Below are 15,957 nucleotides of genomic sequence, written 5' to 3' on the forward strand. Positions count from 1 at the left end.
TTCATATCCTTTTCATGTTTGGGGACTGCTCATGCATTTAATACTCTGTTGGGATACAAGACAAAAATCTCTAAATGCATCACACACACCCATTTTCTTGTTTCCACTGTTTTAAAAAAAAAATTATTAGACGTACAAACAAAGTTTACATAAAAGAAATTTCCTGTTTTATTTCTAATCACACTTCTTTCCAACATTTAGTTGGTAGAGTACGTATGAGGAATGTAACCAAAAACGTAATTGTTCTAAACATGTAGACCGGAGCAGGAAAATCCGATCGGATCATAAATGGGACCGTAAATTATTCCAAATAGTCGATAATTATAACAAACTAACTTCACTAGTTCTCACTCCGACATTTAAATCAGAACATGAGTTAATGATATTGTTTAAAAGTTGGAGAGCAAAAAAATGTGAACGTACTTTGAACTTTGATCATGCTTATCTATTTATGGATGTTTAGGAATAATTTAACGCATTTGGACCATGTAAACACTTTGAAGTATTATAATTAAATGAAACCGCCAATTAAAAAATATAGAAAATTTGAGACCCAAAATACACAAAATCATACAATAAGATTTAATATAATATGATTGATTTGGTTTTGAAGTCAATATATTTTCTAGACTTGGCAAAGAAGAAGGGGCAGAGGAAAAAGAGAGAATCCACCATGTACAATGGCGTGCCCAGTGATGAATTTCACCGATTCATTTCTTCGAGAAATTCTTCGCTTCCAATCCCTCTCCATTCCTTTTCCGACAATTTCAATCCATTCTCCTCTTCTTCTTCTTCTTCATCGTTGCAGCAATTTCAGCGGCAAGAATCAGTGGTTAAAAATGCGGGGAAGCAGCTGCAGAGAGATGGATCCATGGATCCCTGGTCTGCTGATGAACTTCTCGCGTTGCTCAAAGTTAGATCCAGCATGGAGAATTGGTTCCCTGATATGAGTTGGGAGCTTGTTTCGAGGTGAATTTTTAATTAGTGCCCATTTGTTTTTTAGTTTTTTTTATGGCGATTTTAGTGAAATGAAGTGAGTTTAATTTCTTCTGTTTGGCTTTCGCATCTGACCAATATCGATGAATCAGTGAAATGGGCTTCGCAGAATTAATGAAGAATTTAGAAGAGGGATTTCCTTTTAGGGGGTTCCTTTTGGGGTCTTTATTGTCTTTCTTGGGATTGTTTCCTTGCTTTTAAGCTGTTTCGTTTTGGTAAAAAACTATGACCAATTAAGTTATATATCTGTCTTGATTACAAACTGAATCAGTCTTTAATTGTTTGCTGCAAAAAGTTCAATTATGGTGTGCATTAATTTGTACAATTTGCAGGAAACTAGCCGGGCTTGGATTTATTAGGAGTGCAGAGCAATGTAAGGAGAAATTTGAAGACGAAAGCTTAAACTTCAACAGCTTAAGCTACGAAAAGAACTACAGAATATTCACCGAGTTCGATCCATTCTACACCTCGGAGAATCAAGAAAAATCCCATATTGTCCCAGAAACCGTGAAACAAAATATTGATGAAGGAGACAAAGTACAGCAGAATATCCATGTTGAAGAATTAGAGACAGAAAAGTTCGAAGAAAGTGAAGAAATAATGGTGAAGAAAACAGAAGAAAAAAACAGGAAGAGGAAGAGGAAAGACAAATTCGAGATGTTCGAAGGTTTCTGTGAGGCGATTGTGAGTAAAATGATTGTTCAACAAGAGGAGCTGCACAACAAACTGATTGAAGATTTGGTGAGAAGGGACAAAGAAATGGCGGAAAGAGAGGAAGCGTGGAAGAGACAAGAAATGGATAGGATTAAGCGTGAGAATGAGATCAAGGCACGGGAGCAAGCTATTGCAGGAGAGAGACAGGCAAAGATCATTGAGTTCTTAAAGAAGATTCAAGATTCAGTCAAGTTAAATGACACTGCAACTGCTAAAATTTTACAAGATTTCGAGTTCCCCGACTCACAAAACAAGCCTGCAGCTGAAATATCTTCTTCACCGAGGATGGTTGAATCCCACAAAAACCCTAGTACCGACATCCCCTTTGAGAGCAACACGGAAGCCACGAAAACCACTCCATCACCTCCAAGCCCAAGCTCCAGTCTTGCCACAAAAAATTCAGAAGCCAACTCTTGCTCCATCTCAGTTCTAACAAATGACAACAATCTAACATCCCATAAATCTTGTCAGATGATGGAATCAAGAGGAGATGCAGGGAAGAGATGGCCCCGAGATGAGGTGTTGGCTTTGATCAATCTAAGGTGCAAGTTCAGTGGAAACATCGAGGAAACCAAGGAAGGAGCAAAGGGTCCCCTTTGGGAGAGAATCTCTCAAGGGATGATGGAATTGGGATACAAGAGAAGCTCAAAAAGATGCAAAGAGAAATGGGAAAACATCAACAAATACTTCAGGAAAACCAAAGACAACACCAAGAAGAGGTCCATTGATTCAAGAACTTGCCCTTATTTTCATCAGCTCAACTCTTTATACAGTGGGGGAACAACACTTGAAGACCAATCAAATGCTCCAGAAAACAGCGAGTAGTAGAAACCATATATCCACCATGCACTATGTGAGAAATGTCTAGGAAGTTTATGTGCAATGTCTCTAGTTAAGTTTCAGCTGCCACTACTCTTTAAAATCCTTTCCATTCCGGCGGTTTTGGATCTAGTTAGCCAGAGAAATAAAAATTTCTGAGTATATATGCATACTTTCTTGCAAAGGCTATAAGAATCTGTTGATGAATTGCAATATTCTAGCTAGCTCATCCATTATTCTTGATCAGTAGACCGACACAGCCATGAAAAGAATGAGAATTTGGAGCTAGCTGCGGGGAATCTTTTTTTTCCTTTAAATTTCGTATTCATGGAGCCCTTGAAAATCGAACTTAGAAGCTAAGGGGCATGAATGAATCTGCATGCAGGCAGGCAGGGAAGAATAGCTGACATGTGAAATTCAGCGTCAGTACAGAGAAGGAGGGATTAGACCCATCAACCACCTGCAAATTGTAGCTGCATGCATTATTGCAAGATTGGGTTAATTATTTATTTTTAATTTGAAGGTATAATCATTTATGGCATTTTTAACTTGAGGGTTTAAATGCTTCTGCTCCATTGTCGGGTCGGTGCAGAATCAGTGAGTGAGTGAGTGGAATCTTATTTATTTTCATGATTTGATCGTCTTCCAGTTGATTATATATTTAACTAAAGAATTAATTCCTATTTTGCACAATATGGTATAAATGAAACGATTTTATAGGTTAATGTAGTAAGAAAATATTTTATTTAAAAATATTATTTTTTATTGTAGAAATAAGGCGGATCGATTGATTAATTATATATATATATATATATATAATTAATCTTATGTGTGCATCCTGTGATGTTTGCGTGAACATCTAAGATGTTCTCGCGAACATCTGATTTTTTTTAGATGTTCGCGCGAACATTTCGCGGTGCACACAATATCTCTGCACACTGGTGTGCAGTGGATCATGATTGTATATATAATTTCATGAAACATCTCATTATAAGAGATATATTTCATCGTCGATCTCTTACTCAATTCCCATTTCCCAGCGCAACACTATTCATATATCTATATCTATATCTATACCTATTTAAAAGTGTGAATAATAGGTCAAAGTTTTACAATTGTGAAATAACAACTTTGTCCTTTTATTTACACTATAAGAAAAACCATATGAAAATATATTGGGTTATGAAAGTAAAAACAACATTTTAGTTAGGGCATAAACGTAAATCAATACTTATATTATATGTAAAATTGATTATTATGATAAGGTTAAAATTGACAAAGTGTGTATATATTAGATAAGGAATAAAAAGTCAAAGTTTTACAATTGTGAAATAACAACTTTGTCCTTTTATTTACACTATAAGCAAAACCATATGAAAATATATAAGGTTATGAAAGTAAAAACAAAATTTTAGTTAGGGCATAAACGTAAATCAATATTTATATTATATGTAAAATTGATTATTATGATAAGGTTAAAATTGACAAAGTGTGTATATATTAGATAAGGATTCAGTTTCCAAAAAAATTGAAATACCAAAATATTTTATTTTCTATTTTCTTGTATATAATATGATAATATCAAAATTGACAAAGTGTGTGCATATTAGATAATAAAGATTCAGTTTTCAAAAAAATTAAAATACCAAAATACTTTATTTTTTATTTTCTTGTTGATAAAGTGAATATATGTTTTCACAAATATTTTTTAAAAAATTCAACAAAAATCTTAATTAAATACTAAGATATTGAAACACCTGATATTTGATTTTTATTTGTTTGTAGACTGGATAAACGTATTTTTTTTAAAATATTATATATTTTAATTTGTGTAAGGACCTATTGAGATAAATAATTATATCATGGGTTCATATTTAAATATAAAAAAATATTAGATTTTTAAAGTTATTAATATATATATATATATATATATATATATATATATACATATGTTAATTAAATTACACACTCATGTTAAAATAAATGAATTCAATTAGAATCAAGTTTTAACCTAAAATAATAAATAAGAAATACACCAACACACACATATCATATATACAAAACTTGAAATTAAAAAAAAGTTAACTAATTTTCCTCCTCATAAAAGCTAAAACCATTAAAAAAAATTATGAGATAGTCTTACAATTAATGAAGGAATATTAAATACACCAAAATAAATAAGAATATGAATTTACTCTCAAAATAAAAAAAAAGGTTGAAATAAAAGATGAAATGTAAACGTTTTTAACTAATGACATTGAAAAACTATGCATGCTCATGAAGGATTTTATTCTAAAATTAAATACACATGCAACATCAAATTTTTTATTCATAAATCAGTGTACTATGATTTAAATGGTGAGCAAGAAGGGATTTGAACGTTCCTTGATAATTATTAGCAAGAAATAATGCTTATGTCGCGCGCAAGGCCTTTTCGGAACGAACGGATCTCCAAACTAAAATAAAAAACCTTGAAAGCTCAGCTATGGTGGATGAGTTCTCTGCTAAAGAACATGAGAGATGGGGAAGAAGGATGATGGAGGTGGCTAGAAGGTTTTTACGTAGGTTAAGGGGTAGGGTTTAGGTTAATTCTTTAATAAAAACAAGTTTAGGATAATAGATAATTATTAAACTAATTAAATAACTTAAAACTCTTAAACACAATCATAAATCTGATATTTAACCTTAAATCCCGAAATATAAAATAAAAGGATTTTTAAAGGTTAATAAAAGTCATTAAAATTACTTATTTTAGGTAAAAACGTGCACATACATATATACATATATAAATACCATAATTTTCTTAAAATATTACCATAAAATAATATTTTAAGGCTCCTTAAAATCTCATAAAATATTTTGGGTGAATACTAACATCTCCTCACCTACGCGATCATAAAATATCTTTCTCAATTAAATTCATAAATTAAAACCTAGCGGTTTAAATGCTGAAATAATATTTAAAACATGCAATTAAATTACATAATTCACGTAATATCCCATAAAAGCAATTTAACACATTTTCACGTTATTTTAAAATTATTAAATCTCCTAGTTATGCATGCGAATTTACGTGACGAATTTCTGGGCGTTACATTAGATCTCCAGAAGGATAGAAAGAAGTCAAAATAGTATTCGAAATTACAAGTCACGGAAACCAATTTCCTTGTAACTCGATTTACTATTTAGAGCAGCATGTAACAGGAACTTACCAAGGATTAATAAATATTGGAGAATTGGAAGTTCAAATCTGTGGAATTCCAGGAAAAAAAGTGGATCAGCTCATTTTTGGCCTAGAGTTTCTGGAGAACCATAAACCATGGAAACGTCTTAAAAAAAGAATAGAGTTTATGGCAAAAGAAAAGACTTTGAGGATTCAATAAGAATTCTACAAGATGGAAAACCAAGAGAATTAGATATGGGACAATCCCTTAATCAGATTCAAAAACTCTGTTTACAAACAGAGGAAGAAGCAACTGTTGAAATTAGTAAGTCATGAACATGATTTACTAGAATGCATTGAAGAAGTGGAAATGAGTAACCATGCTCTACCTTCTGAGGCCTTAGGAAAACTAAAGATAAATAGTCTTAATCGAATTACTGAGTTACAACACAGTCTGTTAAAAATGGTCGGGCCATTTAGTAATCCCTTTAAAAAATGACAACAAGTTCTTTCTCCATATACATTCTGATAGGGATGTTGTATGAACAATATAAGGCTGAATACTTTGCAGCTTATATTGACTCGTGAGCAAGAATTTGTACAGCAAAGAGAGGAGTCTTTCCTGAAGAATGTGAAAAAAAATTGCCAAAAATTGCTGAACGAGATTTCTCTCGAAGAATTTTAATTCTTTGTAAAGGAATAAAACAAACAGAGATCCTTATGGGAGGAGCAGGTCAAACACCTTGGTACAAGGTAAAGACACCACCAATCTATTTCCATGATACAGGAGCTGATATCCTGTTAGGAAATAACTTCTTACAAATGTTTAAGAAGTACACACAAGAGAATAAGTCAAGAAGACTTATGTTCACTACAATTTGTGATCATAAAATTATCGTTCAACGACTCAAGGTTTCTTTTTATCGACAATTGCCGATAATATTTCGCAGCCAGCGCGGTGATAAAGGACAAATTTTTCACCCAAAAATGAAAGATCCAAGAAGGTTTGGAAAAATCATGTTGAAAATAACAACAGAACAAGAACTCCAAACATAGGATATGGAGCTTCTCAAGGTAACTCTAAATCACAAAGATATAGAGTTAGAAAATAAGGTATCCCTTGAAGATGTCAAAAAGAGGCTCAAAGAAAGTTACAATGAGCATCCTTTGGCATGGTGGGATAGAAATCAACTCAAAGTCAGTCTTACTCTAAAGGAAGGCAAAGAGTATAAATTCGTCAGATATAAGTCTATCCCAATGAACATAACAGATCAAAGGTATATGAGAATGATTATCAAGGAACATTTGGACCTTGGTCTAATCAAAGAAAAAGTTTCACCATATAGCAGCCCAGGTTTTTTGGTCAGAAATCATGGTGAAATAAAAAGAGGGAAACCCGGGTTAGTTATTAACTACCAAGGTATTAATAAAATCCTGGAGTTTGATGGGTACTTCATACCCAGTAGAGAACATCTAATTAGTTGTGTACGAAATGCTAGAGTGTTCTCAAAATTTGATTGTAAGCCTGGATTTTACCAGATTCGAATGGAAGAAGGCAGTAAGAAATTCATAGCATTCTCTACACCACAAGGACATTATATCTGGGAAGTTATGCCTATGGGATTGGCTAATGCACCCCAAATATTTTAAAGAAAGATGGATAATCTTTTTAAAGATTATTTCAACTTCATGTTTGTTTATATTGATGATATTCTTATAGCATCAAAAAACATAGATGAACATGTTAAACATTTAGAGATTTTCTCTAAAATTTGTAACCAAGAAGGACTGGTTTTATCTGAAAAGAAAGCAGTCATAGCAACAAGAAAAATTGAATTCCTTGGGATTGAGATTGATGAAATTGGAATAATTCTACAACCCCATATTGTGGAAAAGGTAAAGAATTTTTCAGATAAACTCAAAGATGTAAAACAACTCCAAAGTTTTTTAGGAGTAGTTAATTTTGCAGGTATGTTCATAAACAATCTGGCAATATACAGAAAGGTGTTCAGTCCTTTGTTAAAAAAGGATGCAAGATTTATATGGACCGATGACCATACTAAAGGGGTGAACCAATTAAAGAAGATATGTAAAAATCTCCCAAAAATGGCTATACCCGTGGATGAAGATGATCTGGTGTTATTTACGGATGCCAGTGACGAATGTTGGGCAGCAGTGCTTACTAAGATCACTCCGAATGGAGAAATACCATGCAGATACTGTAGCGGTCTTTTTTCAGAATCTGAGGCTATCAGATGGCATATCAACGAGAATGAATTTTATGCAGTTAAAAGGGCTTTCGAAAAATGGCCATTATTTTCACTTGCTAAAAAATTCACTTTGAAGGTTGATAACACTTAGGTAAAAGTCTTCCTAAGAAATAAGATTGAATCTAAACCTGAGAAAGCTAGGTTATTAAGATGGCAAGCTCTATGTCAAAATTATATTTTTGATATTGTTATTATTAAATCTCATGAAAATATTCTTGCAGATTTCTTAACAAGAGATGGAAGGCAGTGACGTGGATTCCATCATGAAAATGCAGAGGCATCTTAGGGAACACCTTGGGTTGCTTCAAACCGAGTTCAACCAGCTTGTCATAAGTGCCGATATGGCGGGCAAGTTACAACAAGCTGATCGGATCAAAGTATCCAATCGAATCACAGGATGTATGCAAGCCCAAACTCAACTATGGGCTGTTATTCAAGGGCCAATTATGTGTGCCATAGAAAAACCATTGGTTTCTCAGAAACAAGAAATGTTAAAACCATTGGTTTCAAGAACAAGAAATACAAACACCGATTGTAAAACAATATGTTGAGGATTCTAATACTCAAGAAACAAGAGCTAATCTATCATCAGTTTTTGATGATCTAGATAAAACAACAATCGATGAGGATAAATCATCAAGTCAACCTTCCGCCTCTGGGGTAAAAGAGGAAGAGATCAATCTTAGGTCCAACACTGACAAGGGCAAATCTAAGATTGATACTAACTCAGCTGTCATTTCTCCATTTCAGGTTTATCAACAAAGATGGGAGAAATTAAGTACAAGAAGTGAAATCAACCCAATCACTTGCAGGGTTGATGTTGCAGGAATATATCCAAGAGTTTGGCTAAAAAAACAATGTCAATCCTAAGGATGTAAAGCTGTGGTATGAATTTGGGACTTTAGCCTCAGTTTATACAACTTCACCAGGCTTCCAAGAAATATCACAACTACCAAAATGGATTTAGGAAGCAGTCCAAGAAACATGGGCAAATAATGATCATTTATCCAGAGGAGATGTGCTCGAGTTATATTTCTTTAGTGTAGCTCCAGAACCAACAGGGAAAGGATCACACGAGCCTTTTCATTTCATCAAGCTAAGGAGACCCGACATAAATAATCAAAGATTTATCAAGGATCCTATATCTGAAGAAATACCATTGGTGTCCACTTTTGGAGAAAATAAAATCTCAACCAGAAGGGCATGTGGTATTTGGGTTTGTCTCATCGAGATGGACAAGGTCAAGTTTCCGTTCAAATTTTATCAGAATTCTGTGAACGGATCATTCCTGTTAAACACAATAACAGAAAAAACTACGGCTTTTGCGGAAGAACTCTTCAAAAAGAAGAGAAACTTTTTGTGGAACAACAAGCTGCCGGGGAGTAAAGAAACTCGCCGAAAATTTTGTAACATGGCTCATATTGGAAGATGGTCAGAGAATATCTGCCCAGAATGTCCAAACCAGAAGGAGCCAAAATTCGAAAAAACCTTCAAACCCCGAACGGATCAAAAAGATTTTTTCGAGACAAGCAAAGATGGACAGGGACCACCAAAACCATGTTTTCCCAGGGGCCCACTGCAAAAGCAAAAGATACCCCGACAACAATAAATAAGACATGTGAGGAGAATAAATCCAAAAGAAAAAGTCAAGCATATGACTCCTCCACTAGTAAAAGATGTCATCGGGCATGTGACTCTCCCACTAACAAAAGATGTCATCAATAATGACATAAAAAATTCAAGACAGCTGTAAGATTCCCTGAAGTTTCTCGGTGAAACGAGTGAAACTTCAGCTATAAATACAGGCATTTGAGGAAGCACTGGAAGCTGAAGATATTGATCATTCCCTTCAGTTTTCTTACAAATAAAACATTGTAATATTTCTCTTTCTAAGTTTGTATTAAGTTTTAATTTTATGTATTTCAAGAACAAGGCTACTATGAGTAGTTAAACTAGTTGTCTCCTCCTCTTCAAAGGAGGTTGATTTATGTAATAATATATTGTCTGAATAAATTTTCGAAGCTCTTCCTTATCATGTTATTTTATTTAAAAAATTAAGCTTTTACTATACGCCCTAAGGTAGGAAACGAAATAGGGTTGTGCTAGTTGCTGCTAAAGGAGTCTGTGTCAGGAACCATCGGTTGCGATCGCGTGGTTTGGTTGTGAGAAGAAACCTGTAAAACCCGGTGGATATAACCCGACAACAGTGTGGTCAAAGAGGTATTTTGCTTTAATTTACTGACGGAAGCATGATGGGATTAAGTATTTGTATATTAAATAGGGAAATAAAGGGTAGAATGGGCATTATTTAGTTTTAAGAACAAATTCAAGAAACTATTTAATGAATTGGGGATATATTTGGAACATGAAAAGTGAAAGGGATATAATACGAAAAAGGAAAAAGTTACAAGGATATATTTAGGAATTATCCATTAATTTTATAAATATTAAGAAAAAAACACACATTTAACTTAATGGCATATATGAATTCGCCATATATTATATTTTTATTTAATTAAAAATTACCCTTTTCATTAACTAATTTACAATTAATTTAGTGAAGTTTAATTAACTTTACAAATATATCCTCAAATTCTTTTTTAACATCCCACCAAACTTATTATGTCCAACAATATACTATTACTTGCACCCAAGAGGTGTCTTAGTTGGTGGAATAGATGATTATTTGGTCAGAGATCAGGAGTTCAATTCTCTCTATCAACACTTTCTTGGAATAATTTGTCGCACTGAACATTAGCTAGCTAGCGTAGTTTATGCATGGTAGTTGAGCATGACGAGAAACTTGAAGCTTGGACTTATTGAGGAGGGAGATTAGCTCAATGAGTTTCAAAGGTCATTATATATGGACGACGATTTGTCAGACAGTTGTGTTATTCTATTTTAACTTTTGGTCTATAGAATTATTTTTGAAACTTATAGATTTTTTTTTACGTCATTTCATTACCTTATCTAACTTTTGGATCTGCAGAATTAATATTTCTTAAAAATAGATGGTCTTGTATATAAAAAAAAAATGTGTGTGCATCAAGATAATTTGGTTGTATGTATGTAAATGTGGTCGTATGGATTTATGTAGTCATATGTTGATATGTTAAGTTTGGTTTTGTGTTTACAAATTGTCATATGCATCATGCTGATCGTGTGTCCGGATGTTATATAGGGTATTATAGACGGAAATTAAGGATGTTATAAATTTTTTACATAGTACATGTGGTATAGTTGGTCCAAAATCCAAATTACAGTACATATTTTCTAAATTACCTCTCCGAATAAATCTTGTAAAACCGAAGTGTAATAGTATATCAAGCTCAAAATTTTATTTTAGCACAGATTTTGTACGAAACAAGGGAAAAATAAGAAGGTAAAACCTATATTTTTTTAAAAAAATAAAAATATTTTATCGGTAATTAAAAATAAAATTTGATAATAATAATAATAATAATAATAATTAAAAGAAGAAAAAAGCGGAGACGCAGCAGTTGAAGAGCACGGCACAGCACAGTTTCGATAATACCTGAGAGAGATCCGATCGATCGCCTCGTATACTCAGAAATAAGCTTTCTTGAGGAGACAATCAATGGCGGCGGCTGCTAACATGCGCTGCGCGGGGTTTCTGTTGATTTTTCTTTGTTTTCTGAAGCTGGGCGAGTCCATATGGCTGAGTTTGCCGGCCAAGGGGACCAAGTGCGTGTCTGAGGAAATCCACACAAACGTCGTCGTTTTGGCCGACTACGTTGTCATCTCTGACGATCATGCACACCCCACACCAACAATTTCCACCAAGGTTAGGGATTTGTTTCCCTTTTTCTTTTACTTGGTTCCTTTTGTGTTCGATTTCATTACTTTGTGTCGTAAGGTTATCTTACCTGTGAAATTGTTGGAATTCCTTGTAAGCAAACTGAATCTGTTTACATCTGAGCTTGATGTGGCCACCTAGCTGGAGATGCATGATGTTTTTGCTTTAATAAGCGATTGAGCTTGGTCCCTTTATAGCAATTATAATTATAAAAAAGGGTGATCTTGGGTTCATTTTTCAGGTGGTAAAACCAATCAATACTAGTAAAGATGGGTATTGTTTTGTCAGTCAATTTGTGACTACTTTGTAATTCAGTTGAAGGAAAGGATTCACAATGTTAAGATGGTAGGAAGGAAGCTTATGAAGGGTTGATATAGTGATAGTTGTCTAGCTTGATGGAAAGCTTTGTTTAGTCCAGGGCAGCGCACAACTGCCCTTGGTTTCAAAAATTTGTCGTGATGTCCTTTTTAAATCATCTATCAACTTTTAGCTTGGCATTGTGTTTTTGCAATCTCTCAGAGATTGCAGAAAATGTTAATCAAAATGTGTTTTTCCCACCTGGTTCAGCTGAATTTGTGGATAACTTGAAGGAGGATATCTATCTGGTGTAAAATAATTAATCTATGTCAATTTTACATGTAGTTACTTTGATAATCTGAATGACCGTTATAGATTTGAAGCTAATGGCTACGAAGGTATAAGTATTGCACAATATATGACCTTTATATCCCAGCATTTCCTTTTATTCTCCCTTTGTAGCCATATACTCTGTTCATGGGCAAAACTTGTGGCAGGACAAGGGGTGGAGAACTGTCTTGCTTAAAACAAAATAAACTAAAATTTCATTTTTGATTTCTTTATAAAAAATCCTTTGAATTGCATTCCCCTCATATCACTGTCTTAACATCCTTGCACCAATAACTGAACCTACATCTGTCTCTATCATCTGGTCTTCATTTGTTTTTCTGGGTCCTGACTCACAATTAACGGTCCCTCGGATTATGGTTTTTTTCTATCCAACTTTGATCACTTGAAAATTTTATGCATGTTGGTATCAGAAGAACTCAATCTTGATTACAATGAACCTGAAAAAGATTTCTAATTCTGTTTTTTAATAAGGGAGTGGAACTATGGGGATTTTTTTTTAAGGAATCTGAAAATGTTGCCTTTTCATATGGCCTGAGTCAAAATGTTTGGACCTAACTGTTTACTAGATGACTCCACGTCTTTCTATGTTTATGCATGATTTTTGCCTGTTTCAGTCGTGGCTTCCATTTTTATTGTTTTTCTTTTCTCAGAAAAATGATAGTTTCTCTTTCAAAATAGCTGGTTTGGTGATTTCTGTGTGGTGTTCTCAATTGTGTCTCTTGGGGGGGCCTTAAAGTTTTTATAGGTGTTGACTGGGTATCATAGCATGATGTTCATAATATTGCCTACCGATTACCTTAGAAATATCCAGCTGGATGATTTCACTTTGAATAACATTTTATTGTTTTAAAGCAGTCCTTTGATTGTTTCCCACCTTTTCTGATTGATTTCCTTCTCATCCCTTCATGGGACTTGCAAAAATAGCTCAGAAATGGAGTGGCGGGGTGGGGGAGCTGAGGAAAAAGTCTTGGAGGAAATATTGCTAAATCCCATGGAAAATGTTCCTTTTCAGCTTTCGGTATCAGGGCTCTATTGCCAAAGGGTGCTGCGACCCTATAAGGCAATGGAATTGAAAATTAATGATGGAAATTAATTTGCTACTCTTCAAGGGTTGATAAATTCACATGGATTCAAACAAATTACTTGGGGATATATCTAGCAATTTTTGGACACTTGAAAAGCTGGAATGAAGTAAAGTTAAACAATCTCTTTAAGTCCCCATTTCTCTGTGGTTACTTGCTATTTTCAGTCGGATAAGAAGAGCTAAACCTTTTGATTCATGATTTATGTAGTTGTCTATCTTTCCTTGCTGCTGGAACTTCTAAATATCAATTTAACGTTACCCTGTTAGGTGACTTCGCCATATGGAAATACCCTCCATCACAATGAAAATGCCACGCACGGTCAATTTGCCTTTACAACTACCGAGTCTGGAAATTATCTGGCTTGTTTTTGGATTGATGGCCATTATTCAGGTAGTGGGGATATAAGCATTAATATTGATTGGAAAATGGGCATTGCAACAAAAGATTGGGAGTCAGTTGCCCGAAAGGAAAACATCGAGGTTAGTCCTTTAAGCTAACTGCAATTACCGTTCCCAGTTGCAACTTTTTTCTTATTTTGGATGTTTGTGATAATAAGTTGCACTCAAGTTCATATTAATTTCAAGAACAATGAGCCGAAGAATTCGAACTTGGGATGCGGTCAGAACTCACAGTATCTATTACCTTTGGATTATATTCTCTTGTTGTTTTCTAGTAGGGTGTTGAACTTGATCTAAGAAAGCTTGAAGGAGCAGTGGAAGCCATCCATGAAAATCTTTTGTATCTTAAAAGCAGGTTAAATATTCTTGTTCTAATTTGTAGATTTATTATGTTGGTGCTTATTCTTATTTTATCAATTACCCAATTTTTTTTTTCTCGGGTTTTACAGAGAAGCTGAGATGCGGGAAGTGAGCGAAAGAACGAATGCTCGGGTGGCTTGGTTCAGTATCATGTCTTTGGGAGTCTGTATTCTAGTTTCAGTAGCTCAGATATGGCACTTAAAGAGATATTTTCAAAAGAAAAAACTCATTTAGATGGAAAATGCTTGATCTACTTGTACTCTTGCAGCAATAGATAAAATATTAGGCTAGGTTTGATTTCATTTCCACTCTGTTTTTGAGAGATATATATTTAGGAAATGTGTTTTTGAAGAATGTATTTGAGAACTTTATTTGTGTTTGATTTTGATGTCTAAACAAGAAATTATGATGCTCGTTTATTCCCAAATGGTCATGTCCTCATGTCTGATACCTGATTTAGAGACATTGGATATTTTCACAAAGTTTTTTTTTTTTTTTTTTTGAGATAGGTATTTTCACAAAGTTTAAATAAAAATAAAAATACCAACCGAATAACGAAATGCGTATATCATATTGACAATGGTCTGAAAACCATAAAGGCTATTTTAAAAATATTAAAATAGCTTGCCTCAAAAAAAATTAAAATAACTGTTGATTAACTTAGTTTAAAACAATAAATATAAATTATGTAAAAAGATCTTATTGATGTATTCAGATATTGCATTAGGATTTATATAAACTGTAAATTCACGTTAATTTAATATTTTTTTTACATTTATCTATATCTTTTATATTCCATACCAATATTCCATGCTCTAATATATTTTGAGGTGATCGTCTAATTTTTGTTATAACAAAAACAGTTCATCATTTTATCAAAAAATATCATAAAATGTATTTGTTAACTTTTTTGTTTGTTTATAACCATCGTATCTCAATAAAATATTGATTTATATTTTTGAATTTTTAAACAATCATTTTACTTCTAACAAAAAAAAAAAATTATTTGTACATATTTCGATTTGGATATTGTCACTACACGTTTTAATAAAAGTTAATTAATATTAATATGTATGCTAGTATGGGAGAGTTTGCGAAAGATTATCCTTTGTAAAAGTGATTAAATTTATAGATTATAAAAAAATTAAGAAAAATTAAAAATTGGTAGTGTTTGGAAATAAATGTGAAAATCTAAAAATCAAAGTTGGGTAGTGTTTGATAAATAAGTGATTAGAATGATTTTAACATTGATTTTTTTATTAGAATCATTTTTGGATAATCATAATCACCATATGACTAGCTTTTAAGTATAAATTAACACATAATTTGGGTATAAAAAACACACAAAAATGATTTTTTTTAAGTCAAAATCTAACCATCAATTTTTTTTAATGATTATAAACACTCCTTATAAAGTTTCAAAAGATGCTAACTTTTTTTCTCATGGTAACCTAATTTTTTTTAAAAGATGCTAACTTTTTTTAATAATATTCACTTGATTCTACGCAAAATTGCTATCACATAACTTTATTTGTCGCGTAAAACTTTTGTACTATACCTATTCGTCCTCTCGACAATGGTCAAACAATACTCTCAACAAAAATATTCCGATGCTCAAAAGAGAAAATGTCAATAATTAAAAAAAAAATTATGAAACGAAAAATATAACACATAAATTGTCAACCAG

At 33.1% G+C, this 15,957-nt stretch overlaps 2 protein-coding genes across 2 annotated transcripts; both read left to right on the plus strand.

Moving 5' to 3' along the window:
• Positions 1-475: 475 nt before the first annotated feature.
• Positions 476-3,122, plus strand: LOC140865218 (trihelix transcription factor GTL2). Its single transcript, XM_073269783.1, has 2 exons — positions 476-969; positions 1,329-3,122. The coding sequence occupies exons 1-2, from the start codon at positions 593-595 to the stop codon at positions 2,533-2,535; spliced, it is 1,584 nt and encodes a 527-aa protein (XP_073125884.1). The 5' UTR covers positions 476-592; the 3' UTR covers positions 2,536-3,122.
• Positions 3,123-11,447: 8,325 nt separating this feature from the next.
• LOC140863703 (transmembrane emp24 domain-containing protein p24delta3-like) lies at positions 11,448-14,689 on the plus strand. Its single transcript, XM_073267306.1, has 4 exons — positions 11,448-11,767; positions 13,779-13,991; positions 14,189-14,265; positions 14,360-14,689. Exons 1-4 carry the CDS (start codon positions 11,561-11,563, stop codon positions 14,502-14,504), a joined length of 642 nt encoding a protein of 213 aa, XP_073123407.1. The 5' UTR covers positions 11,448-11,560; the 3' UTR covers positions 14,505-14,689.
• The last annotated feature ends 1,268 nt before the right edge of the window (positions 14,690-15,957 follow it).

Source organism: Henckelia pumila, chromosome 4, assembly GCF_033568475.1.
Source record: "Henckelia pumila isolate YLH828 chromosome 4, ASM3356847v2, whole genome shotgun sequence".
Lineage (NCBI taxonomy): Eukaryota > Viridiplantae > Streptophyta > Magnoliopsida > Lamiales > Gesneriaceae > Henckelia > Henckelia pumila.